Raw genomic sequence first — 25504 nt, 5'->3', positions numbered from 1 at the left:
AACCTAATGAAGTTCAACAAACGCAAGTGTAGGGTCTGGCACCTGGGGAGGAATAACCCCACGCATCAGTACAGGCTGGGGTTTGACCTGCTGGAAGGTCAAAAATGCCAGGTCAAATATGCCAGAGAAGGACCTGGGAGTTCTGGTGGACAGCAAGGTGACCATGAGCCAGCAGTGTGCCCTGGTGGTCAAGAAGGCCAATGGGATCCTGGGGTGCATCAGGAGGAGTGTGGTCAGCAGGTGGAGAGAGGTTATCCTCACCCCCTACACTGCCCTGGTGAAGCCACATGGGCTCCTTCATTCAAGAGAGACAGGGAACTACTGGAGAGGGCCCAGCAAAGGACTACAAAGATGGTTAGGGAAGTGGAGCATCTCCCTTCTGAGGAAAGGCTGAGAGAGCTGGGCCTGTTTAGCCTGGAGCAGATTGAGAGGGGATCTAATCAATGTCTGCAAATATCTTAAGGGTAAGTGTCAAGAGGATGGGGCCAGGCTCTTTTTAGTAGTGCCCAGTCACAGGACATGGGGCAATGGGCACAAACTGCAGCACCAGAAGTTCCAACTGCATTTGAGGAAAAACTTCTTTCCTCTGAGGGTGACAGAGCACTGGAACAGGCTGACCAGAGAGGCTGTAGAGTCTCCTTCTTTGGAGACATTCAAAACTCACCTGCATGCCTTCCTGTGCAATCTGCTCTAGGAGTATGTGCTTTATCAGGGGATTGGACTAGATGATCTCCAGAGCTTCCTTCCAACCATGACTATTCTGTGATTCTGTGATCTTCAAGAAAAATAAGAAGGAAGGCCTGGGAAACTACAGACTGGGCAGCCTCACCTCAATCCCTATAAAGGTGATGGAGCAACTATTCCTGAAAACCATTTCCAGGCACATGAAGGACAAGAAAGTTATCGGTAATCAGCATGCATTCACAAAGGGGAAGTCATGCCTGACCCACCTGCTAACCTTCTACAATGTAATGACTGAGTTGGTAGATAACCGGAGAGCAATGTATATTGTCTACCTTGACATCAGCAAGGCTTTTGGCATGACGCCCCATGACCTCCTCATGAAAAAGCTGATGAAGTATAGGCTGGAGGAGCAGACAGTGAGGTGAACTGAAAGCTGGATGAATGACCACACCCAGAGGGAGATGATTCCTAGCATGAAGTCTACTTGGAGGCCAGTAACCAACAGTGTAGCCCAGGAAGTCAATAGTGACTTCAGTCCTGATTAATGTATTCATTAATGATCTATCTGATGGGATGGAGTGCACCATCAGCTAGTTCACAAAAGACAAAAATGGGAAGAGTGGCTGACACAGCAGGGAGTTGTGGCGCCACCCAGAGGGACCTCAACATGGTTGAGAAATGGGCTGACATGAAGCTCATGAAGTTCAGCAAGGGGAAGTGCCAAATCCTGCATCTGAGGAGGAATAACCCCAAGCACCAGTACATGCTGGAGGATGACCAACTGGGAAGCAGCTTTGCAGAGAGGAACCTAGGCATCCTGGTGGATACCAAGTTGAACATGCACCAGCAATGTTCCTCTTGCCACAAAGTATAATGTTATCCTGGGCTATGTTAAGAGGAGTGTTGCCAGCAGGCTGAGGGAAGTGATCCTTCCCCTCCACTCAGCACTGGTACTAAGGCCACACCTGGAGTACTGTGTATAGTTCTGGGCTTCCCAGTACGAGAGGGACTTGGACATACTGGGGAGAGTCCAGCCAAAATCCACTAAAATCTTTAACAGACTGGATCATCTCTCCTATGAGGAAAGACTGAGAAAGCTGAGCCTAGAGAAGAGAAGGCCTGGGGGAGGGTGTGTGTGTGTGAGAATCTCATTCATTGTATATATATACCTGAGAGACGACCGAGCTGTCCACTGTGCCCCGTGACAGGACCAGAGGCAATGGGCACAAAGTGAAGGAGGTTCTATCTGAATACCAGGAGAAATTTTTTCACTGTGAGTGTAACAGCACTGACACGAGTTGTCCAGAGAAGTTACAGAGTCTTTATCTTTGGAGATAATAAAAATTCATCTGGACGTGATCCTGGGAAACCGGCTTTAGGTGTACCTGCTTGAGCAGGGGCTTTCGACCTGATGATCTCCAGAGGTCACTTTCAACCTAAACCATTCCGTGATTCATTTTACAATTAGGTTGTTTCACAAGCTAGGCTTTTCATTCTACAGGGCATTCACAGCAGCACAATTATAGAACCCTTTCAATCTCCACTTAGAAAACAAAATATCATATTTATTCTTGCACTGTATTTTGCTAGACTACAGAAAAGAAAAAAAAAAAAAGTTTTATAAAGTCTTGTCTTCATTCCTTTGTGCTTTAATTGCCTGATCTCATTTTCCTTCCATGAGGATAGGCAGAATATACATCAAAAGAGTTTCTTACTTCATTACTGTATTTTGTAAAGGTGTGAATATCTCCTTTTGTCAGTTGAAAATACCTTGGAAAGAATGTCACAAGATCACAATTGCTTTATTCACGATGTTGGTAGCTCTGTGTGGGTTTCATTGAGATCAGTCAAAATACACAGGGTTTCCTCTCCATCTATTTATGAGTTTATTGTTTTAACAGATCATAGAATAGTTTTAACATATCACAGAATCACAGAACCATTTACATTGGAAAAGACTTTTGAGATTATCGAGTTCAACCATTAAGCCAGAACTGTCAAATCTATCACTAAACCGTATCAGTAAACACAGCATCTACATGTTTTTTGAACACCTGCAGGGATGGTGACTCCAGCACCTCCCTGCAGCCTGTTCCAATGCTTGACCACCTTTCAGTGAAGAAATTTTTTCTAATACCCAATCTAAAACTCCCAGATTTTCCTTTGCTGTTGGTGTTTTTTTAAAAAAAAAAAAAAAACTTTTTTTTTTTTTTTAAGTATAACATTTAATGCTTTTATTACTCCAATCTTCCAGGTCACCCAAATCTTCCTGTAAAACTTTTCCAATTCTCCTTCATCCTAACTGGTATATTTAGCAAATTTCTTTACTGTGGCTTTTCCTTCTATACTCAAGTCATTAATGGGTTGTTGTTAAGTCATTGCTGATCATCTCTGACACGTACTTGTACACCTTACTTCCCTAAGAACGAGTCTTTGTAGGTTTACATTTCCAAATGTAATCACCTTGCTACATGGTTGTCTGATACAGATTTGCAAACCACAATGCTTTTTAACATTTATAGATGGATATGTTATTTCATTGCTGTACCTTTCTCATCAGATATCGTAATTGTAATATTAAGCAAAGTGGAGATTATACATTTTCCCATAGGAAGATGCAGTGAATATCCGTGGATATAAAATAATTAATCACAGTAACAGTCATTTTTATGAAAAGGTAGGCAGTCAGGTACTGTGTTATCTCTTGTTGTGCATAATTTTTGCTATTATAGGTGCCATCAAACCTCCCTTTTCATAAAATCTGATTTTGGTTAATCAGTCACTGTCTGTGGATATATCCTGCATATTATACTATGACATATCAATGCAATACATGCTATGCAAGTCATTTACGCTTACAGAATACCACCGTAGTTACAGCTATCCAGTAAATTAGCAGGGATTTATGTATGGCACCTGAACTGTATTCTTGTCTCCTATAGTGCCCTGATGAGTGACTTTGGAGCTTCACCCATTGTTTCCTAGAATTCAGCAGACATGTTATTTCAGTCAAAAAGTCTTTGAAGAAAGGTATTTTCACTTCCACAATCCTTAGTACAATAATAACTGGAATTACAGGTAGAATTAATTTAAGGTACTGAACTGGGGGAAAAAAAAAAAAAAAAGAAGGAAGGGGAAAAGAAACTATCATTTTTTTTTTCAATTTCATGGCATTGTGTCTTATTCTCTTTATTTTTTCCCTCCTCTGTATGAATTTCATAAGCCATTATTATCACACCACTGTGAAAGAGTAACATAGTAACATATGCCTTTTATTTTTGCTCACAAACCATGGATTTTATTTCAAACTATTTTTTAATTACCTGCTTAATGTTGAGAATTTTAAACAGTCTGCTGTTCAGACTGTCAGTAACTTTATTGACTGTGTCACTTTTATTATTTCCTACGGTATTTGCCCTCTTTCTAGAATTACTATTATTTTTAATCTTTGCTTTGTCAGAAGTTGTGAGGCTTCAGTATGCTGTCTATACTGAAGTTTTCATATCACCCTGTGTTTTTTTCTCTCAATAAGTGCAATTTATAACTCTACGTGAAATGGCAGCACAGGCAGAACTAAAAAGAAATATTACATCTCTTTGTTTTCATCAGTATTAACCCAATATATTGCAATGTCTGCTTTGTCTTCACCAATCCAACTGTGATTGCTAAATATGAATAATGGCAGTCAAACCGTGAGCAATTTCTGTTTTATTATCTACCTATCTGTCTATTCATCCATCACCCCAGTATCCAATCACTTCCACAAAAATGAATAGTGATATATTTTGTGGACTTAATGGAGCCTTGGGCATGTCTCCCAATTCATGTCGGGCATTGTGCTGGGGTAGAGTTCTTTTGTTCCTGGTGTTTGCTGTGGTTTATGTTTAACAAAGAATGTCACATTTGAGCTACCTCTCATTCATCAGCCTCGTTGGCTACCCTAGACTCCCATGCATAACTGGTATTCCTTTGCACACACATTTGGCTTTTTGCAGAGCACGGCTCTGTTTTTATTTCAACTATTTCCATTCCTCTTATTTTTCATTATTCTATCTCTTCTTTTGTTTCCAGTTATTTTTTGCTTAAGTATTAATCACTAAATTTGAAGCTTCTTTCTCTGGTTCCTCATTTCTGTTCAATCTCTTAGCTGATACTACCTTCTAAGTCTATCTTCCACGAAGTCTCACAGTCAGTCAACTGAGTTTTATAGAAACAAATCTGTTTTTCATGGGTTTTTTTGTTTGTTTGTTTGTTTGTGTTTGTTTGTTTTTTTCATTCTTGCACTATATTCTCCCCTGTGGTGTCACCCTTTCATCTTAAGTTATACAAAACATTATTAAGTCTTGGTTCTAAATCCTTCTAGTTCTTCACTGATTATACTTATAATATGAAACTGAGCATTGTTCTGGATAACATAGCTGTACAGGGCTACTAAGAAAAGAAAATACATGCTCTCTTCTCTTCTGGTCCTATGGAATGAAGTGCAAATGTTCGTGCTGTTTTTTACCGCTTGTCATACTTCACATATATTTATTATACGTGAAAAAAGATTATTACAGTGGTCATTGCAGCTGTAAGATAAACTGCAGGTATGTTTCCCTTAGAAAAAAATAAATTCTACAGAGCTACTTCATAAATGAATATTATTGATAATATTCCCTTTCATAATGCATCTAGCAGACGTTGAAACAATGAACTAAAATTAACAATTAACTAGATTTAACGTCCAAACATTTTCTCATTCCTTATTTCCCCATTTGTTTATACTGTTTGACTCATCATCTTTTTCTTTGCTAATGAAATAAAACCCACAGAATTGTTCCATCAGATTTTATGCATTTAACTGAGACATGCACGTTAGACCCTTGCTTTCTGTGGATGTCTTTGTTGTCAGTGGAGACACAGACAATTCTAGGGCAGACCAAGTAAGATCAAGTTGTATTTCTCCACTGATTTTATATTGTGATTGGGCTGTAATCTGAAAAGAAGACATTTAAAACAGTAACAAAAATTGCAGTAGTTAGTCAGATATTAATAATAATTAGTTGAGAAAGTGAAATATATACAGTGATATGCTTTTAAACACTGGTGGTGTGCACAGTAGACAGGTACATAAAAGTGAATAATCACAAGACTGTAGTAGGGGTCCCTGAGAGTTCAGATCAGAGGCTTTGAAAGTACAGAAACAAATCAAAGACTGCAGTGAAATGCACACAAATGGCCAATTACTGATGTAAAATTTTCTAACAAGCTAATGAAGCTACCCATAACTCATAGCATGGCTGGAAGTGCCTTTATAGTGTACACAAGATACATGAAAAGGAACTGATTCTGCACATGCTGTGCTTCAGAATTGTGTATGCGAAGCTGGTCATTCTTGTATCCTGCAATGTAATGCTACATATCTAAATATTGTTCTATCGTTATTAAAGGAAATTCTATTTAGTATTTGGTCTGGAGCCTTTCTGACTGTGTTTGATTGGTCTGGTTACCCATATGTAATGACTATTTAGACTAGACAGAACATTTAAGCTAAGTAGTCTCAGAATTATGCAGCTAATTCTACTTTCTTCAATAGAAGTACAATCATCTGGGAATTATTTAATCTGTCATTGTCTTTTCTCAGTATACCAAAAATATTAATACACCTGTACTCAGTGCCCTTCTGAGTATTGCATTCATGGTGCAATAGGCAGAGAATTTACAACCCCTTGGGTTAGAAGGAAACTGTTACATTCAAAGGTGGCCTTTCTGTTTATGTTTTGTGTCTTCATTTTGGACAGAACAAGGAAACATACAAGGTGTTTTTTGCTTGATTTGTTTTGCATTTTAATTTGAAATAATGTTTAAGTAGGTAGTCTGTTACACTAGAGTAAATACACTTTGCAAAAAACATGTAACTGTCTTCAGGTTCCTGCCTAGCTTGAGCTCATTTCACTGAAATAATAGATTTAAGTGTAATGCCTAACTTCAGAAAGGAAAGGAAAGAAGACAAGAGAGAAAACAAAGAATTATAGATGAATCCATTTACTATCAGGTCCCAGAAAAAAGTCTGGAACAAAGTACTTAGAAAATAACAAAGAAATTAATATATTTGGGGTACTCTAGACTAAGGAAGATAAGACTGAATAGAGCTATAACCATCTTCAGGTCCATCAAAGAACTGTTGCAAATAGGGAAGATGGTTCTGTTTGCTATGCTGAAGTCATAGCACTGAACATAACTTTGCAGAAAAGATTTCAGTCTGTTCTTAAGAAAACTTTTAATTATGTGGATAGAATAGAATGGCTTCGCAGATTATAAGGTCTCTATCTTTGGACATCTTTAAGAACATGTGAGAAAAATAATTGGTATGAATGATGGTGGTGGTTTAACCTTGGCAAAGAGCAAATGCCCACCCCGTTGCTGGCTTACCGCTCTTCCTCAGCAGTACGGAGCCAGAAAATAGGAATAAAAACAGGAACGAGAAAGATTGTGGGTTGAGGTAAGGACAGACAGGTTGCTTACCCCCCATTGCTATGGGCAAACCGGACTCAACTTGGGGAAAATTAACTTAATTTATTGGGAATTAAAATAGATTTAGGTCTTAAGAAACAAAGACAAACATTAAAACTACAGCTTTCCTCCTGCCTTGCCCAGGCCCAACCTGTCTTCACTCCAGGCTCCTTTACACCCTGCAGGGAAATACCTACTCCACCACGGTCTTTCCATGGGCTGCAGGGTGATCACTGCCCCAGTGCCCAGAGCACCTCCTCCCCTCTTTCTTTGACCTTGGCATTTTTAGACCTATTTCTCACACAGTCTTCTTTTTCCTTCACTCCTCTATGCATGGGTAGCATTTTGCCCTTTCCCTTAGCCCCCACCACCTGGGCCACTGGTCCGGCTGTGCCCTGTGGGGCCAGTTGGAGCCAGCTGAAACCGGCTGTGGCCAGCCCGGGGCAGACCCGGCTGCTTCTCACAGGGGCCTGCAGCCCCCGCCGCCAACAGCTTGCAATAGACACCCCCTATGATGCTAAATGTAGCTAAACCCCCTGAAGGAATGGGATGGGTTCTATGTTGCTTTTTGGTGTCTCGGCCTCTTCTGCTTTTGTGTGGTAATTTTACATGGTTTTCAATGATGATGGTATAAAGCAACAGTCCCTTCTTTTCTAAGTATGAAAGCTCTTTGTAAAGATGTTGTTTTCTTTTCCCCTACTTATATATTTTCTCTCATATACATACATATATATATATATATATATATATATAAAGCTGCAGTTGCATCATCTGCAGCACCATTATTCACATTCTTCTAGTTTTAAAAAGGTTCAAAAATTTTCACCTAATGTTTTCTATCATACATGAAAACTGATACTGATCAGGTGAGGAACAATAATACCACAAGTTAAAGTTTTACACCTACAACTGAAAAGTTAGTCAGTTTTGTTTGTACCTTTTACGTAGTGCTATATATTTTAGCACTTTACAGATGATGTTATTTTCCAAAATTCAAATTTAGTACATAAACATAATGAGGGATTATTCGAGAAGATCTGTTTTCCAGAAGACCATTTTGACAAGTGTTAATTGTATAGTCATCAAGAATTTTTAGATATTAAACATATTATTCCACTTCTGGCTTTTGAGAAGTCATGGTAATGTTTTGTATAGTAAGGACTCTATCAACATGTACCTCTTTTAAATCACATGAATAAAACTATTTACAACCAGTTGTCAAAAAATATCATTTAAATATGTAGTTTAGTACAAAGCACATCATTAATGTCAAACAAAATAGCTCTTTCAGTGTAACTTTATTTTCTATGTTGAAAAAAAAATGTACTATCAGGATGTAAAAGAAGGCAGAAGAAAAATGACATAAGATTTTTAAATGATTTAAAGCACAAAATAGTAACTGTGCCTGACCTTATTAGGTATATTAAATCTATTTTATCCCTTTCATTAAAAAAAGATATTTTTCACACTTGAATGCACTTGCTACAGAGTAATTCACAAGGGAAATATAAAGATGGGAAATTAATTAATCAGATGTATAACTCTATGAAGCCATAATGAAACTAATACTGCAATCGTCACCAGCTGTCACATGTGCTGAGATTCTTCAGCTGCTTTTCTGACTGGTTCTGTGGCTTTTTTAGGAGCACAGCTTCTTCCCAGGAGTATTGAGGATTGCAAAAGGTACTACATTATACATATTTTGAGATGTTACAGCATGAAAAAGTGAACAAGAAAATGTTCTGATGAGCATATGGGTACCATAATTTTGCAGTCAGCTTTGATACCATAGTGAAGCCTCTGAAAAACTGCCTAATTTTTCTTCCCTCCCCCCTTCCTTCCTTCCTTCCTTCCTTCCCTCCTTCCTTTTCCTTTCTCTTTCACTTTTCTTTCTCCTTCTTCCTTCCCACTTCCTTTCTCCCCCTCCTTCCCTTATTTCCGTCCTCTCCCACTTTTCATTCAGCTGATAACATCCAAGACATATGTACTGAATTTTACCTCACAGATATATGGTCTATAAAACCAGACAACTGTTCCTATGTGGCATATACATACATGCTGGCACCTTTTTTAACATGTGCATCATGTGGTAGGTGTTAGTAGGTCGTAGCAGGTCGCTCATCCCTTAACTGTATTAAACAAAGTCCGTTCTCAAGGCATATGATTTGACTGCTTTAAAGCTGTGATGACTGTTTGTCTGGGAACTCTTAGAGTTTAGGCTGCTGTTGTTCTTATTGACCACAAGGTAGTGTACCCTCATAATATCTCCTGCTGATACACATGGATTTGGGTTGTCTAGACATGATTATGCTCTCCTGAAACATCAAACGGCTGTTCAGTTGTAATGGCTTTTGTATTGCAAGGGTCACAATCTCTATTTATTTCAAGATAATATACATCACTGCAGTTTCAGTCCTAGGACTTGTAGGACAGTGAATACATCATTAATGTGGCAGTCCGTTCTTTTAAATTTGTTTTAGTCTACCAATTATAAATAAATTTTCAGGAAAAGAAAAACATTGTAAAATATTTTTGGTATCAGTATTTCCTTATGCTGCTTTCTAAGTAATGAGATTTTTCAGCCTGTTATTCCACCAAATACAGACGAGAGTCAATGAGTCTTGCCTTGTAGTCCTGATGCCTGCCTATATTTTCCAGACGTTATAAAACACTGTGTTCATCCGCCAGTGTAAATTTTCCTGCTGTGTAAGACCAAGGTATGATGGCTCTTGGATAAAACTTTCACTTGTGTTTTCTCATGAATTTTGTAGACTGTAGCATACTCTAACTGTACCTTAGAGCTTCTATCATTTTCCCCGTTGTCTCAATACTATGCTTGTTTTGCTTAAATAAAAACTTCTGTAGACACTGGCCTCTACAATATGAGGTTCATTTTTCTTTCTATTCAGAGCAATTATATGAAGTACTTGAGGAAAATGCAAGCTGAAATTCTAATTTCATCCTATACAACCCACCTCTGTGCTGATGTCCAAGCTTCTTTAAATATATATTTTTTATTCTTAACATGTACCCTTAACAATTGTATCCTACCATAACTTTTTTAAACAGAAAGTGAACTACAATTGCATTCAGATTAAAATGAGCAGACAGATTTGTAAAGAGAAAATTTTTATGAACAGCTATATTAGGTATCTGAAGAAAACAATAGGACTAAGAAAGTGAAAGGAAAAAACCCCAAACCTTACTGTGCCTTTGTATGCATACTAATTTTGAATATTAGTACATAAATCCTGCAACACTGAGGCTGTGAAAATCTCTTTTAAATTTTAAATTACTGTGGAATAAAATCTAGCAACATAGTTTACGTGGTTTAAAACTCAAAACCCTGTGAAAGTCTGTATTTTTCTCCAGAATTTTCATTTTGCTGTCTTTATTTCGTCCAGAGGCAACATTAAGACAGATCTTTCTACAGGATGTTTGAATGTGCTAAATATTTGGTTAAATGAGTAACGTTAAGATGAGGTAAATTGGAACTTCTGTCTTAAAAAAAAATTCACAAGACTTAGGATCTTGCCCTATCAAATAAAAGGCTAACTAAAAATAGATTCTGTGATAATCATCATATACTTGTTCAGTTATGATGTTTGAGGTTTTTTTGCTTGTTTGTTGGGGTTTTCTTAATGCATTTCTAATGCAGGAGTACAGCTGTAAAGCCACAGACTTTACCTTGTATTAATTTAAAAGACATGCAAAGCAGGTAAAGACTGATTATGAAAGAGACCAATTATCTTTACGAACAAATGTCTAAAAGAAAAGGAACATGAACTTGACATAAATCAACTTAAATTATATTCCTAGTAAAATTAAACTTGTAAAATATTTTTGAACTGAATCTCAATGAAAAAATATTTTGTAGTTCTTTTTCTCTTATTTTCTATACATGAAAATGTAATGTTTAACTTCTTCTAGAAAAAGCTATTGTCTTGTATGCAGGCAACCAGAAAAGCTACCTGCACCTAGAGGTAGAATTTATTTTTCTTTCTTGTAGATCATGAACATTTAGATGCGTTTAAAACTTCCAAGGCTTTGTTAAAATATCAATATTGTGTATACATTTATATAAAAGGCAATTACTACCGTAATATTTAATGTATTTGTAAAATGCAGCATTTGGATCATACATAGGAAGCTTTATTTTTTTGAAGGCTGATCTAATAAGAAGTCTCAGCTTGAAACTTCATTCAAATCCAGTTGCAATGTATCATTTTAGAACAAGTTGGCAATATAAACTATTGACTGAAACTCACAGCAAAAATCACTGCAGGCCACACAGTAATACATGTAATTACTTTTCTTTTTATATCACAAAGTTATTATTGCTCTGCGTTTGGTTGTTTGGTTTTTTTTTTTCTTTTTAATAGAATTTTGACTCTCCCAAGTGTAACATCAAACACAAAATTTTAAGATTGGAATGTAAAGGAAGTGTGAAAGAAACAGCCTATGGCCCTGATACAGCACAGCACATAGGAAGACATGTAATTGAGTCTAGTTTTACACTTGCATATCCATATGAACTTATAACACTTGTATGAAGCTCTTTTCTTTTCTTGAAGTCTATGTGAGCTTCAGTCAACAAGACAAATAACACACCGTTACTGAGAACCACATTTTGTGTCTGTACTAGTTAACTAAAGAAAGCTAGGACTCAGGTTTTGTCCGTGGAGAAAACATGAACAATACCTTCATTGAAAACTCTGAAAAATTAACCATTTAAAAAATTATCATAGATTGTTATTCTAATTATTCCTAATCCTTGAATAATAATAAAAATTAAAAATCAGTAATTCAGCAAAAAAAAACATGATGAAGCAGAATCAAGAAAATCCTGTCCACAATAAAAGTGGAATTTTGTTTGATTTCAGAGAGATCCAAGATTTTTCCAGGACCTTTTCTTTCTTTCTTCCTTCTAGATGGAGCATGGAAAAAAATAACTGTGGCTTTCTTTCTCATTCAAGCGATAAAGATACCCTAGAGCAAAATTATTTGGATTTTCATCATCTCATTTGTTCAAAGGAGAGGTATATAAATTCTCTTTTATCTTGCTTTTGGTATCTTTTCATTTGTAAGATGAAGAGCAGGAATACAAACATCCTTGATGTGTATTCATCATGGTGAGGATAAATAATCATCTTTGAAGTCTACTTAAATATGGTAAAAGGTAATTAAGCAGGGCCATGCCAGCTAAAGACTAGGATCACATAAAATCACAGCAAAGACTTATTAATTCTCTGGGTAAAATGGCTACAGAAAACTATTTTTAGGCAAGGAAGACTTCCAATAAAACAAACAGAAAGACGTAATGACTTCTTCATTGCATGTCTTTACTTAGTTCTCCAGACCTTCATTTTAGATGACATCCCAGTTGCTAATGGACTTTTGTTTTTACCTTTCACCATCTCAAATTATATTAAAAACTGAGAGGATGCAGATAGAAATGTTGAAAGAAATATAACGAATCGCATGTCTGAAATCAGGCAATGATTTTTTTTCAATAAATATCTAGACAAAAGATTCTTCAAAGGGAAATTAAAGATTACTGTTGTGTTGTACAATTATTATTTTTTAATTAGTAAGAAATCTGTGGATTTATTGAAGAACTTTATTTTACAAAAATATTTCCTAAATTCTAGTCAAAGTTTTTTTCTTCAGTAAATTAAAATCTATACATAGTTTTGAAGTATTTTCACACACACATATCACATGAAAGGCAAATTTATTAAATTGATGTCAGATTTCAGCTTTTCTCCTCAATTGCTATGACAACTAGGGATAAACAGTACTTGGATTTATATTCTTTCTAGGAGAAAAATAGATAACATTAAAATTATGAATTCTGATGATTATTTGCAGAATCAATTTCATAATCACTGGGGAGTAAAAAAAAACGTCAGATGACTGCTCAAAAACTGAAAGTCAGGCAGCAGCTGTGGCCCAGCCACCTTCAAGGACATAGCTCCATTTGACTATCCATGTAACTGCTCTGTGGGCATGACTCAACCAGTAGAAGCATGCGCTCCTCTCTCTTTGACTAACATCAGCAGTTTTTAGAGCTCCTTTCTTACCTTATACTGCAGCATTTATCTCTCAGTTACTCCCTGACCCCATGCAGAGACTCATGGTGCATCATAACACGGCTGGGGGTGGTGGGCGTGGTGTGGTGTGGCTGTGCTGGTGGCCTCTGAGATAATCAGAGATGGTTTATGACAGAAGGTATGGCCTGGGAGGTGTGCAAGAGCATCTAAGTGGAAGAGTTCTCCATTCCCCCTAGATCCCGAGAAGTCTTCATCATATGCATGGTACTCATTTCCATGTGGCACTTCCTGAGTTCTGTTCATGTCTCCCTTTTGTCTGTCCTTGGGAGTTTGGCCTGCCCTGTTAGCCTTCTCCAACTGAGCTGCAATGACCAAGACCCCTGCCATGTGCTCTAGCTCCACATTCAAGCAGTATTCTAAATACTTATGGTTGCACACACATTGAGCTGGAGGATAGAGAGGTCTTTTGCTATTCCATATCAGAGAACTCTACAGGGTACAATACTCACCTAGGAATATGTTGCATTTTCTCTTCAGAGCACAGTCACAAGACTATCCTTCACTCAAGGAAGGAAGGAAGGATACTAGCCCCTCAAATATCAAAAGAAGGTCCCAGCCACACCATTCACTGTGATCCATAGCACCCACCTCCTTCTGTGCCACTGCTGAATGATCTGCTTGGTGGCAGAAGCACTGACAGCTCAGTAGGCAGACTGTCAAAGCTGCCAAGGGTGGCATGCAGAGACCTTGGAGAATGGGGAGGGAGCATAAGATAGTGATTATTGGTAGCAGGCAAGGTTCTTGGAGAATGAGGAAGATGGGGAGGTCTCATGTGATATGAATACATAAACTGATTGTGCTTCTTCCCATGCTGATCCCTGCTGGTGTGTCCTCTGGAGACATACATGAGGAGGGCTGAAAACTCCTCTCTGGGGCAAAGTGGCAAATGTATAGTGCAGACTCATGGGCAGAGCAAAGTACAATTAAGCAGAGTCTATTGTCTCCTTTGACACCTCTGTGGAACAGTGGGTGCTGCTGGAGTGCTCTGCTTTTTCCCTGCTATTCCATTTATCCATTTTTGCCTTTGATCTTTGCACTTTCTCCCTTTATTTCATTTGTTGTTCCGTGCAACAATTAATATATCCCCCTGTTCTATTACTTTAACTTTCCATGAAAGGTAGGGTTTTGAGCCTTTGTTATGTTTGGGTACCAGCCCAACTCTAAAGAAAAATCAATAAAGGCCACGGCAACTGGAATTCATGGAGAAATGTGAACATGGCCACGGCTTGTGGTCCAATCTCTTCAAGCTCCCTCATCACCTCAGCTGTCTTATTAAGGATGTTTTAGCTAAAAATATATTTCAGGTTAGTATGGAGAATTTTGTAAGACTTTGCACAAAGCACACACATTCTTATAAAGTAAAACAGTTAATTCATCATTATAATAGATTCTTAGAATGACATTTTTTTTAAGTTTATATTTCCTTTCCCAAGATTTTAATCTTTAAAAAGTGAAATATTAAATATTCATACTTCTATAAAATCGTAAATTCAACTATGAAGCATTTCAGCCACAGTTGCAGTAATGTCAGAATATTGCAATGCTTGTACACAGACAGCTGAACAAAAAACATGAAAATGCAATGTATGCATGGTAGGTTTTTTTTAATAAAGAATGTTAATCATGTCCACATCACAATGTGGAAAAGGTGGAAATGGATGCTAATTTCCTTTTAAAATTCTAGGTATTTTAAATATAATATTTATGAAGAGAGCAAACATGACAGCATTGTTCTTGTTTTCATTGATACACTGAAGAGTATTGCATAAGTTTAGATATCTATGACACAAAGAAATATATGTGAGCTAAATGTCTGGAAACTTGTTATAATTAGGGGTAAGATCTAGGTTAAGACCAGTTGCTCTGAGGAAATAATATTTTTAGCCTGTAGAGGAATGCCACAGGTAAGCTCATTTTTCAGGTTAAGACACCTACATTTATATGATGCATGCATGCATGCATGTGGTCTTCATGTTCCCACTATTTTCAGTTGTGAAGTAGATAATATGAGTCAGTGGTGCCTGGAGAGTGATTCAGTTAATTCTAAACATCGGGCACTTGGTTGATTAAATCTCTTAGTTCCATTTTGTGTTGACTAGACATTCACTGAATGCATTACGAACTTGGACTGCAAGTTCAGCCTTGGTATTGATGACAATATTTTGCATGGAAGACCATGATATATAAATATATAGGTTTACAGGCTTAACCATTCTGTTAAAAGTACATGTTAATGATGACTGCATAGTATCTTTGAAGAGGCTTACTTTTGCTCACTGAGGATCTGACTAAAAATACCAGCTGCTCTCAGAGGATAAACTCTTTCTACCCCTACTTACCTAAGACTAAGTCAGTTGATGCCATATAAATGAGTATTTGACATCAGAGCCTTGGTCATGAGTTGTTCTGTCTGCTGACTCAAGTGTGTCTTCTCCCAGCTGTCATTAGAGGATGAAATATCATGTTCTTTCAAACATAAGCCATCTGAGATGTGTAAGGAGGAGAAGAGCTGCAACTGTGTATCACAAGGAGTTGTTTTTATCTCACAACCACTTGCACTCATTGTGTTCTGTGATTCAAATAAGCATAGTACTAACAGACTACTAAAGTAGAAAAAGTTTGTGAGTTTTCAGTTAGCAGAAGGAGTTTGGAGAAAACCGGTAAACTTAGAGGTCATAAAGGGAATAGAATAATTTGAGTATTTCACTGCCATGGGCATTCATACACTACAGTTTCAGTCACTTTGCTTTCTAATATCTTTTACTGATTATTTCTAATTCCATGTCCAGTGCTATCAGTATTTCTTAGATGATAAAATCTATAAATGTATTTTTTTTCACTACATTTTGCAAGGCCATGTATAGGAATTATTTTGTTTTCCTTGCAGAACTGAAAAAAAACCCTTACAAAATTACAGAAATTACAGTAAGGGACAGTAATTTAAGAATTACTAGTGAACATGTCTAGTGAAGGACAGGTATCCAAAGGATAAAGAGATTTTCTGTTTGTAAGAAGAATAATTTAGTCTGATTTCCAGCCTGATAATAATTTGTTATATTCAATCACCTCATTTCTGCACAGGGTGATAATGTAGAAAGGAAAAAAAGGGATCTCATGGGTTAGAATAAAGAATTGTATTACTTAATATAATGGAAGCTCTGTAATCTCACAACAAACTCATTCAGATGAAGTGTATAGTGCCATTGCTTTAGTGATTGAATTTACTTAACATTGTTTCTCCGACTACTAAAAAAACCACAGTCACTTATTAAAAAACTAAATAGATTTAATAGGAGTAATAAAAAAAAAGTTAGAAATTAATTGTGTAGTATTATATTAATAAACTTGCAGGGAAAGCCCTTCCCTGAAGAGGAACATGGAAAATTATCCACTGGGGATGGGGGGGGGGGGGGGGGGGGAATTGGTTGGGGCAGGAAGATAACAGAGTACCAGCAATTTACTTTACCCTGAACCAAACTGTCACATAGGTTATTATGAATAACATGGGTGGTCATATATCTGCCTTCATAAAAAGTATCTTCTACAGATCAATATGTTCTATGGACACTAACATAAAGCCAAAATATGTTTAGAACATAACGTTTAATGAATTTTGAGACAGTAAAAAAAATTCTCCATTATTTTGCTTTAAAACCAAGCAGCTATTAAACCAATTGTCTGGGTTTTATTTTGTAGGGAGCATTTAATTCGTAAAAATATAGAAAATAAAGTTTCAAATAATGATACCAGGATAAATATCTTTTGTCAAGCCCAGATAATTAAATAGAAACTGAAAGTTATAAATATACTTCTTTCATCCCAGTTTTTAAGACGACAGTGCTGCCAATATTGAACAAACAATATACTTTCACAAAACTGAAAAGTCAAGCAAAAAAACATTTCCTGAACTGAGTCATCTTTTAGTATTCTGCCCTGCATTTCATCGAACTTTTTCACTCCATCACAGCTCAAGCACTCATCTTCAAAGCATCTTATAAGCAATATACTTGATATCGGTACAGCACCCACTAATGTTTGCTCATTGCTGTGTATTTCCAAATTATTTTAGAGCTGACAGTCTTACTTCTCTTATAATAGGGCAATTTCCACTTTTTGCTGTAGAACCAAGTATTGTTATTCATCTCATGGTCAGCAATATTCCCTAGTTTTTTCTAATAATTTGTTACCATTCACTTTGTTAAATACTTACTAGTTGGCATATTAGATTAGGTGTCAGCAAAATGTACAATTTACTTTCCAAGGTCTTGATTTACATTTAAATGTAAATTTAAATATAAATGTGAATGTAAAGTGACCTTGGGAAAGGTCACTGGAATTTGCCTTGACCTAACATTAATAATAGGGAAACTTTTGTGCAAGTTAGCTAACTTTGAAAGGATGAGTGAGCTGCTTAGTAATTGAAGCTACTCTATTTAGTATTTAACATTAAATACCAGAAGCTTACATGTCTGGTGTAGTCCTAGAGTAACTAAATTGTCTATTGTAATATGGTATCAGAGGTATAGTCAATCATTATATTGATTGAGTATAGTTAGAGCTGAGTTGATATTCTGAAATGAATATGAAAATTATTTATAAATCAATTATGTGTTTCTATTAAAAAAGGAAAAAAATATTGTGTGATACAGGAATATTATAAAGACTTATAGGAAGTTTTGAAAAATAGCCTACTGAAGTGTGTTATGAAACCATGCCAGGAGAGTATATTTAAGACAACTTAAATAGATCAGACAAACTAATTCATGTCATTCCATGTAGTTTCGACAAGTCTTTCTTGTGTATATATCTTTATTACTAGCTAAGATAGATTGACCTGTATTGTATTTGTAAGAGTAAGTTACAGCTATTTGTATTAAAGTTATTTGGCAGTCAAGTGACAATTGCCTAAACTGCTTTAGCCTCAAAGGACATATGAAAAGTCCTGTCACATACTCTCATCACCTAACTTAAGGGCATTTGCCTTAACTTTCAAACTAGAATATTCCTTCATTGCTGAAGTAGTATCAGTAGTGTCTCCGGAGCCTCAGTTCCCTGAATCACTCCCTGGAAACACAAATCCCTAGATAACATTGTCTTCATTAAGGTACCCTAATCAAACATGATGTGAATGCAATGTGAACTCACGGACTCTGAATTTAAAACAATTGCTAAAGAAGCATGCATAGTAGCTGGATCAGAGAACAGGGAGATGGGCTTAACATTTTGATAAATGTTAAAAATCTGGGTCCTTTGTGAGTTAAATGTTAAAAATCTGGGTCCTTTGTGACTGACAGATATTATGGTCTCTGGCATAGGATAGGTATGTAGTCTGAAGAAGAGCTCTGAATCATCAGATCAGTTTCATCTGTCATTAAGTCACTTCACTTGGTTACACAAAAAGTGAGGACAAGTACTGCCTGTGGACCATGGTGAGACTACAATAGAACAAAGTGTTAGTAAGCAGTAGTTTATGGCAGAGGTTAAATGTAACAAAGGATGCCGAGGCAGACTAAAATTATAACTTTGAAATTTCTACTTGAAATTGTTTTAAAAGTAGGTTAAAAATAAGCTGTAGAAAGGGCAAAGAAAAAAATCAGCTGGATTTCTCCTACAGAACGTATTTTACAGTAAAAAATATATATTTTTGTGAAACTTAAATCACGGGAGAGAGAAAAATTCTTATTCAGGACATGCTGTCACAGATTTTATGATACTTTTGAAACAAGCATGAAATGCACATTAAATTATGCAATTAGAAAATTCACATTAACTTCATTAAAACCCCCTTATACAACATGCATTTTCTTCCTTGACACTAAAAGAACTATGGCCATTTCACTGTCACTCATAAAAACAGCCAAAATGCTTTCTTTATTCTAGTGACATTGAGAAATGATCAGGGAATATTTCACAGGATGTTTTTACAACTCAGGATCATAATCCCCACAATCTACAGCTTTGTGTGAGGAAACTGTTATCCTTGAAAAACTTTTATTAAGTCATAGTCAGTCAGTTAAAAAAAAAAACAACAAACCAACCAAAAAAAAAAATTCAAACAAATCACAAATGAGAATAAAGTAACAGGGGAAAACATAATCTGTAATTGTCCTCTTCCCCATTCCCACATCCCTGTTGCTATCATCCCTGCCCCTTAGAGAAACGCTCAAAAAGAAATTCCTCAGCAGGAATACCTCCTCAGGCTGAGCTTTGTGCTGCCTTGACAGTGCAAGGGCTCAAGACTTGTCTGGTTTGTTTTAATCCCTGTGCTTGAGTCCAGTGACTGCTGGCTCCCCTGCTCCAGCTCTGGGAATGGCACCTGTGGGGAGGAGGTGACCTCCACCCCACCATAGACATGGTCTGACAATCAATCGCCCTTTGTGAGAAGTGGCTGAGGACCACTGCCAGGCTGCAGCTGGGAGACTGGGAGAAGGAAGCAGATAATGACTTGAAAACATGTAAAAGTAGGCTGAGATAGACCCTTGACTGACAGGGGAGAAACTTCCAGTATGAATGGCACACTTCCACTGATGAAGACCTCAGGGTGCTGATGACTGACTTACTGCAAGTCCTGCCTCCTTTTCTTGACAGAGAATGATATATTGCTCTTGGGACCAAGAGGAGCACTGGAAAACTGAGTATAATGCCAAAGTAAAAAAAATAGATAGCAGTAAGGATTTTTTGTATCATATTTTAGCGGTATTATTAATAAAGCTTCAGGTATTAATTTGGGCTATGAGTGTTATTATTAGAAAAATAGAACCATTAGGCTGTTAAAACAGTAACTGCACAAACAATAAATTCTTCTGTCCATATGTATGTATAGTCAAGTCCTTTAACATTTATGATCTTTTTCAAAGTACAATGGCTGTAATTCACTGATTAAGCAAACCAACCATTTTAAACTGAAGCACCTGGATGTTGGAAGCTCTAATAAGTGGCTCCAAGCAAAACCACCTCATTCTTATAGCATCTCCTGTCCCACAAGTGAGAAGGGAAATCATTATGGCCTGTAAAGAGGCTAACTGGACCATTGGGTAAGGCAGAAAATGTAGGTCTCCTTTACAGGAATATGTGGAAAAACCCCAATAATCCCAAGTGCTCTACAGAGGTTTGGGTTTTAATCACTTCTCTTGCCTCCCATCTTCCCACTTAAGTAGTAACAAGTCATCCCCATCCCACCCCCGACCCCCCTCTGTCCCCTGTCCCCCTGATTTGACAAAATACATTCAAATAGAAAACTACTGCTCTTAATCCACCAAACACAATCTAGAGTAAGCACACTAAGCATTACTATTACAGATAGTTAAAATACTGCCATTTCCTGTAGGCTGTGAATGAGCCACACTGATTTTCTGTGCATATTCAGATCAGGACCACAACATCCATCAGAATTTCTAAGACATCTTTTTTATTAGGGGGTGTATAAAAAGCACCTCTTCTAGTGAACCCTGGAGCCTGAGGAACCTCCTTCCCAGCTGCTGGAGCCCGGTACATCCAGGGATCTGGGAGTCCCTCTGTCCTAGACCAATGGATGTAGCTGTTGCTTTCCGGGTTGCAGGCTCAATGAGTAGCAAAGATGAACATGCCAGAGACGTACAGACACAGAGGATACTAACACCTGCAGATACATAGACTGCCCACAGACAGGGCACTGCCTTTAACAACAATCGCATATACCACCACCAGAACTCACATAAAACATATGTACAAACAGACAAAACCCAGTCTTCCTCTGACTGATAAGAGTTGAATCTTGCTAGTGAAAACACACAGCCCCTTACTCTCTAGTTCAAAAGGACAGACACATTTGTGGACCCTTCAAATAGTCGCATGGGAACTCAGCTCACCCAATATTAATGCCCAGTTCCCAGGATCCCTAAACACTGGATAGACTATCATGAAGTCTGCTAGTGAATTACACATGCACACACACAGATGAGCCCACACACCAGGTTAAGGGAAAATACAAATGTTCTGCTCTTCCCAGTGGCTCGTGCCCAGGCACACAGGCCCTGTCAGTCTTGGTACCCTCTCTACTTCTTGATGCTGGGACTCTCATCGGCTGCAATTGGCACTAGGCGTGAGAAACACCATCACTCGGTCTGATACCAGTTGCTGGTACTAACTTCACTCGTTGTAGACACAGATTCCCACAATCTCCCTTCAGCTGGTGATGCTGAGACCCTCTCACTCCAGCTTCTGGCACCACAGACATTTGGGCCACTATCACCCGTGGTCTAACTCCAGTTGCAAACCTCAAATTCAGTCCCTTTGTCTCTCCAGTTTCTGGCATCTGAATTCTCAGCACTCACAGATGGGAGGGGGGTGAGATTACGTGGTAAAAGAGTTTAGAAAGGATTTAATAATAAGAATTGAATAGACCACAGTGATTCAGTGCAGGGCTCAGTTACACAAGTGGGCTGACCAGCAACTTCTCACAATCAATTTTACACTTCCTCTGTACACCCACTCCACCATCGTTTTTCTCAGATCCCCTTCCTCTAAACATTCTTTAATAAGTCTAATGATGCAAATTCTGGTACAAATTGGAGTATGTAATTATAACAATAATGGCATGCCTAACGTTAGTGGTTTGTTATTTACATGTTAAAAATGTTCTTTCAGGAAAGAGTAAAGAGAGTTTTTAGAGCTCTATGAGTGAACTATACAACTAATAAAAAATGAAAATACATAACTGACCAACATATACTTTTTTAGTACAATAGATTCATTCTACCATAGTGAACACAATTTAAACAACACAACCTTTACTTATTTTTAATAAATGCTTGTAAATAATAATAATTCTAATATAAAACAATTAAAATATATTTTTACTTGCATCTCAAATTTACAGCAACAAGAATATTTCATACTTTCATTCAGATTATGTGAACTAGTTACTGCAGTGTCATACCTCATTTTGGAAAAAGATATGTCAAAGTTTATTAAATCCTAAATATAACTCGCACAATCTCGTTATTATGTTTGTGTTTTCTGTGCAGAAGAATGTTTTGAATTTGCTGCCAGCATCACACACTTAAAATAGCATTTAAGATACCAAAATTCATAATTGCACAACTTATCTTACCTGAGAACACAATTCAGCTGCAATGTAAAAACAGTAGAAAAATGTCTGTTTTCATAGAAAAATGTCTGTTTTCAAGTGGGATATTTTAGGTAACTTTTATTGGAATTGCTATAGTGTTAGCAAACACAGGATCACAGAAAGAAATGTAGATATAATCTAACCACATTTAGTAAGAAAATAATTGCAAAATTATACTGTAGATTAGTCAACCACTCCTATTGCAAGGTATGCTGACATACTATATACTTCCTGTTACAACAGGACCTGAGGATATTTATATCATAGCAAGTAAAAAGAGTGAAATTAATGAAAGTCTGCCTTGTCCCATGACACTTAGGCTCAGAAACAAGACAGTATTCTTCATTTTCTTTTGGTTAACTAAAGAATAAAAAGGGAGCTAACTCACACTCATAGTCTCTTTTTCTTCTTTGCCATCCTTACCAGCTACCTGGAGAGTAGATTGCAATGGTTGCTGCCATCCACTAGAGTTGAGTGTATTGAACTCTTTTCATGTCATTAGGGGTTGGGCTTTACTGTATCTGGGAGGGTCTTTCTCCTGTCTCCTCCCCTCCTTCATTAGGTCAAAATGGCAAGGAAACAAAAGATTTTTGTGGGGAAATTTTCAAAAACAATGTACCTGCACCATTTCAATGAGAGGGACAAGAATAAGGGTTCTAAAAAGATATAAACCATGTGTGGGGGAAAAGGTAGTTGTAGAAAACTTTACTAATAGACATTTCTCCTTTGAAGAAAGGGGTTTTTCAGTTTTCTCAGAATGATTTTGACCATGATGCCCTCTACAGTGAAGGGAGAAAAAGGAGAGTAATATAAAACGGATCTACTAGGAATTTAGAATTAAGTATGTCTATCCCATTTTTAAAGCTATATTTCTACACAGACTTAACTAAAATGTCAACAAGAATGTTCAGTCTTTCACTATGAAAAGAAATATTGGCTCTTGGATCCCTCTAACCCCCTTATGGTTTTGTTTTGTTTTGTGTTTTGGTGTGGTTTTAGGGTTTTTTTTCTTTTCTTTTTTTCTTTCTTTTTTTTTTCTTCTTTTCTTTTTTTTTTTTCTTTTAACTCTGCATTTCACTGCAATTATTTGTTTATGATTGTCAGGTATAACTGATACCTCCAAGAAAGAGACATATTAAAAAATGTTACTGTCCTTGGATATTCAAGTGCTAGCTTTATACTTAGTTAAAAGTATTTTAACTTTTTTTACATTTAACTTTTTAACATTGTTAAAAAAAAATCTTCTGTGTATTGCTACTTTTCTTATATTAACACAGTAAATCTCTGCTGTGAAGTACAAGGATTAATACTGTTTTAAGTTTGGATGCTATTCTAAGTCCCAAGAAAAAGTGTTTACAATAGGATGCCTTTACAGTTTATGATTCAAGCTTTTGTCATGAAAGCATCTTATTTGTCCAGTATATCCTAAGTAAACAGATTAGCTTCTGAGAGCTGGGTTTTTTGGCTGTGTGGTGGGTTTTCTTGTTTGGTTGGTTTTGTTTGTTTGTTTGTTTTTATCAAGACACACCAATAAATCATGAGATTATTGATTCTTTAAGTTATTTCTATGTTTTTCCTAGCACATCTATTAAGAGGATGCTGAACTTATGAATACAGGTGTCATGATCATTCTAAATCATCCAGCAAGAGCTCTCTGTTAGGAACTCTGTGTTATTGATTATGAGACTTCCTTTGTCATACTGACAATAGGACAAAGGAACTCATGGATGGGATCTAGTCATGAAAAGACTCTATCATTTATACAGTTTTACTTCAGTACATGAGTATTTTGGAATGGTCACATGGAAGTCTGATTTCTTTATTTTACAAATCCTAATTAAAAAAAAATCTGAGGAAATTACACACTGTGCAACAATCATCTGAACTAACTGTTTTAATAAAGCAAATATTTGCACTACTATTAAAACACAGGAAACAACTACCATAAGACAGGAAACAAAGGCTTTTCTTACCTGTAAAGCCATTGTCACATTCACAAAGAAAAGTGTTTGGAGTAACATTGCTGCAGTTACCATTGAAACATGTATGTGGCTGGCACTGTCCAACTATTTCTGTACAGTTTTTACCTATTTAAAAGGGATAATAGGAAGATTGAACTTTTTTTTTTTTCCTGAAATGTCAAACTTACATTGAAGTATAACATTATATTTAATAGATAGGTGGATTGATAGATAGGTATTTGTGCTAATGTTGGCCACTAATTTTCACCAAAATTACTGAAGTTCTAAAGCAAGGCAGAAAGATTTTCAGCTGCTCTAATACAAGCTACTGTGCTGAACCTCATCCGTCATAAAGTTACAAATTCACATAGAGCTTAAAAGGCAGAAACGCTATAAGTAGTGTTTGTTTCTTTTTGACATGAATCTAGCTTACAGTTTCTTCCAGCACTGCAAACAAAAGATGTACTCATGTGTAGTCTGATTTGACTGAATTTTTCTTAATATGCAGCTTTCTGGAATGCATTGTTTATGTTATTACAGCATATGGGTCTAAATACCATATAATTATGCTTGCCACTTGAATTGTTGCTATGACATTATTCACACTTCAACAATTTTTCAAATCTCTAATAGAACTTACATTATGTGAGGCACTTTTTTCCTCCCTTGCTTTTGTGTAGCCATGTCTGTAACATATGATGGTTTAATCTCATAGTCCTTTTTGTATACACACAGCTTATTTACTGGACCTGTATTGCCAGTACAAAATTATAGCATTATCCATCACTGCTCCATATAGGCTAACAGAATATTTTAAGCATTGTTTGTTGATAATGTTAAGCAGGATGATAGCTTTTAACATAATTGCTTGTGAATCTCGCCATTAACTTAAATTATAATAGTACCAGAGACTTTTTGATATTATTTTCAAAGCTTTTTACATAGCCCACAGAGATCATAAAAGGAGTAGAAAACATACTGCATATCATCAACATTTTAAATTTTACTAAGATTTGAATAATTATAAAAATATTTTTCTGATAACATTGACTTGTTTATAACTGCATAATCTTCTATTTGCAAATGCATCGGTAACCAAATTATTATGCAGTTTAATAAGCAATTAAAACTAAGCTACAGTA

General features: G+C 36.6%; 1 protein-coding gene across 5 annotated transcripts in view; it reads right to left on the bottom strand.

Annotated features, from left to right (window-relative positions):
- The window catches only part of EYS (eyes shut homolog), a 1034174-nt gene that overhangs the window by 848093 nt on the left and 160577 nt on the right, over positions 1 to 25504 (bottom strand). For all 5 annotated transcript variants that reach the window (XM_080388797.1, XM_080388796.1, XM_080388798.1 and 2 more), the window contains one exon: positions 24375 to 24488. In XM_080388797.1, coding sequence (XP_080244923.1) covers positions 24375 to 24488 — 114 coding nt within the window. The remainder of the gene's footprint in view (positions 1 to 24374; positions 24489 to 25504) is intronic.

Source organism: Falco punctatus (genome assembly GCF_963210335.1).
Source record: "Falco punctatus genome assembly, chromosome: 5".
Lineage (NCBI taxonomy): Eukaryota > Metazoa > Chordata > Aves > Falconiformes > Falconidae > Falco > Falco punctatus.
The sequence above is the reverse complement of the archived record's forward strand: the minus strand, read 5'-3'. Positions and strand labels throughout refer to the sequence as shown.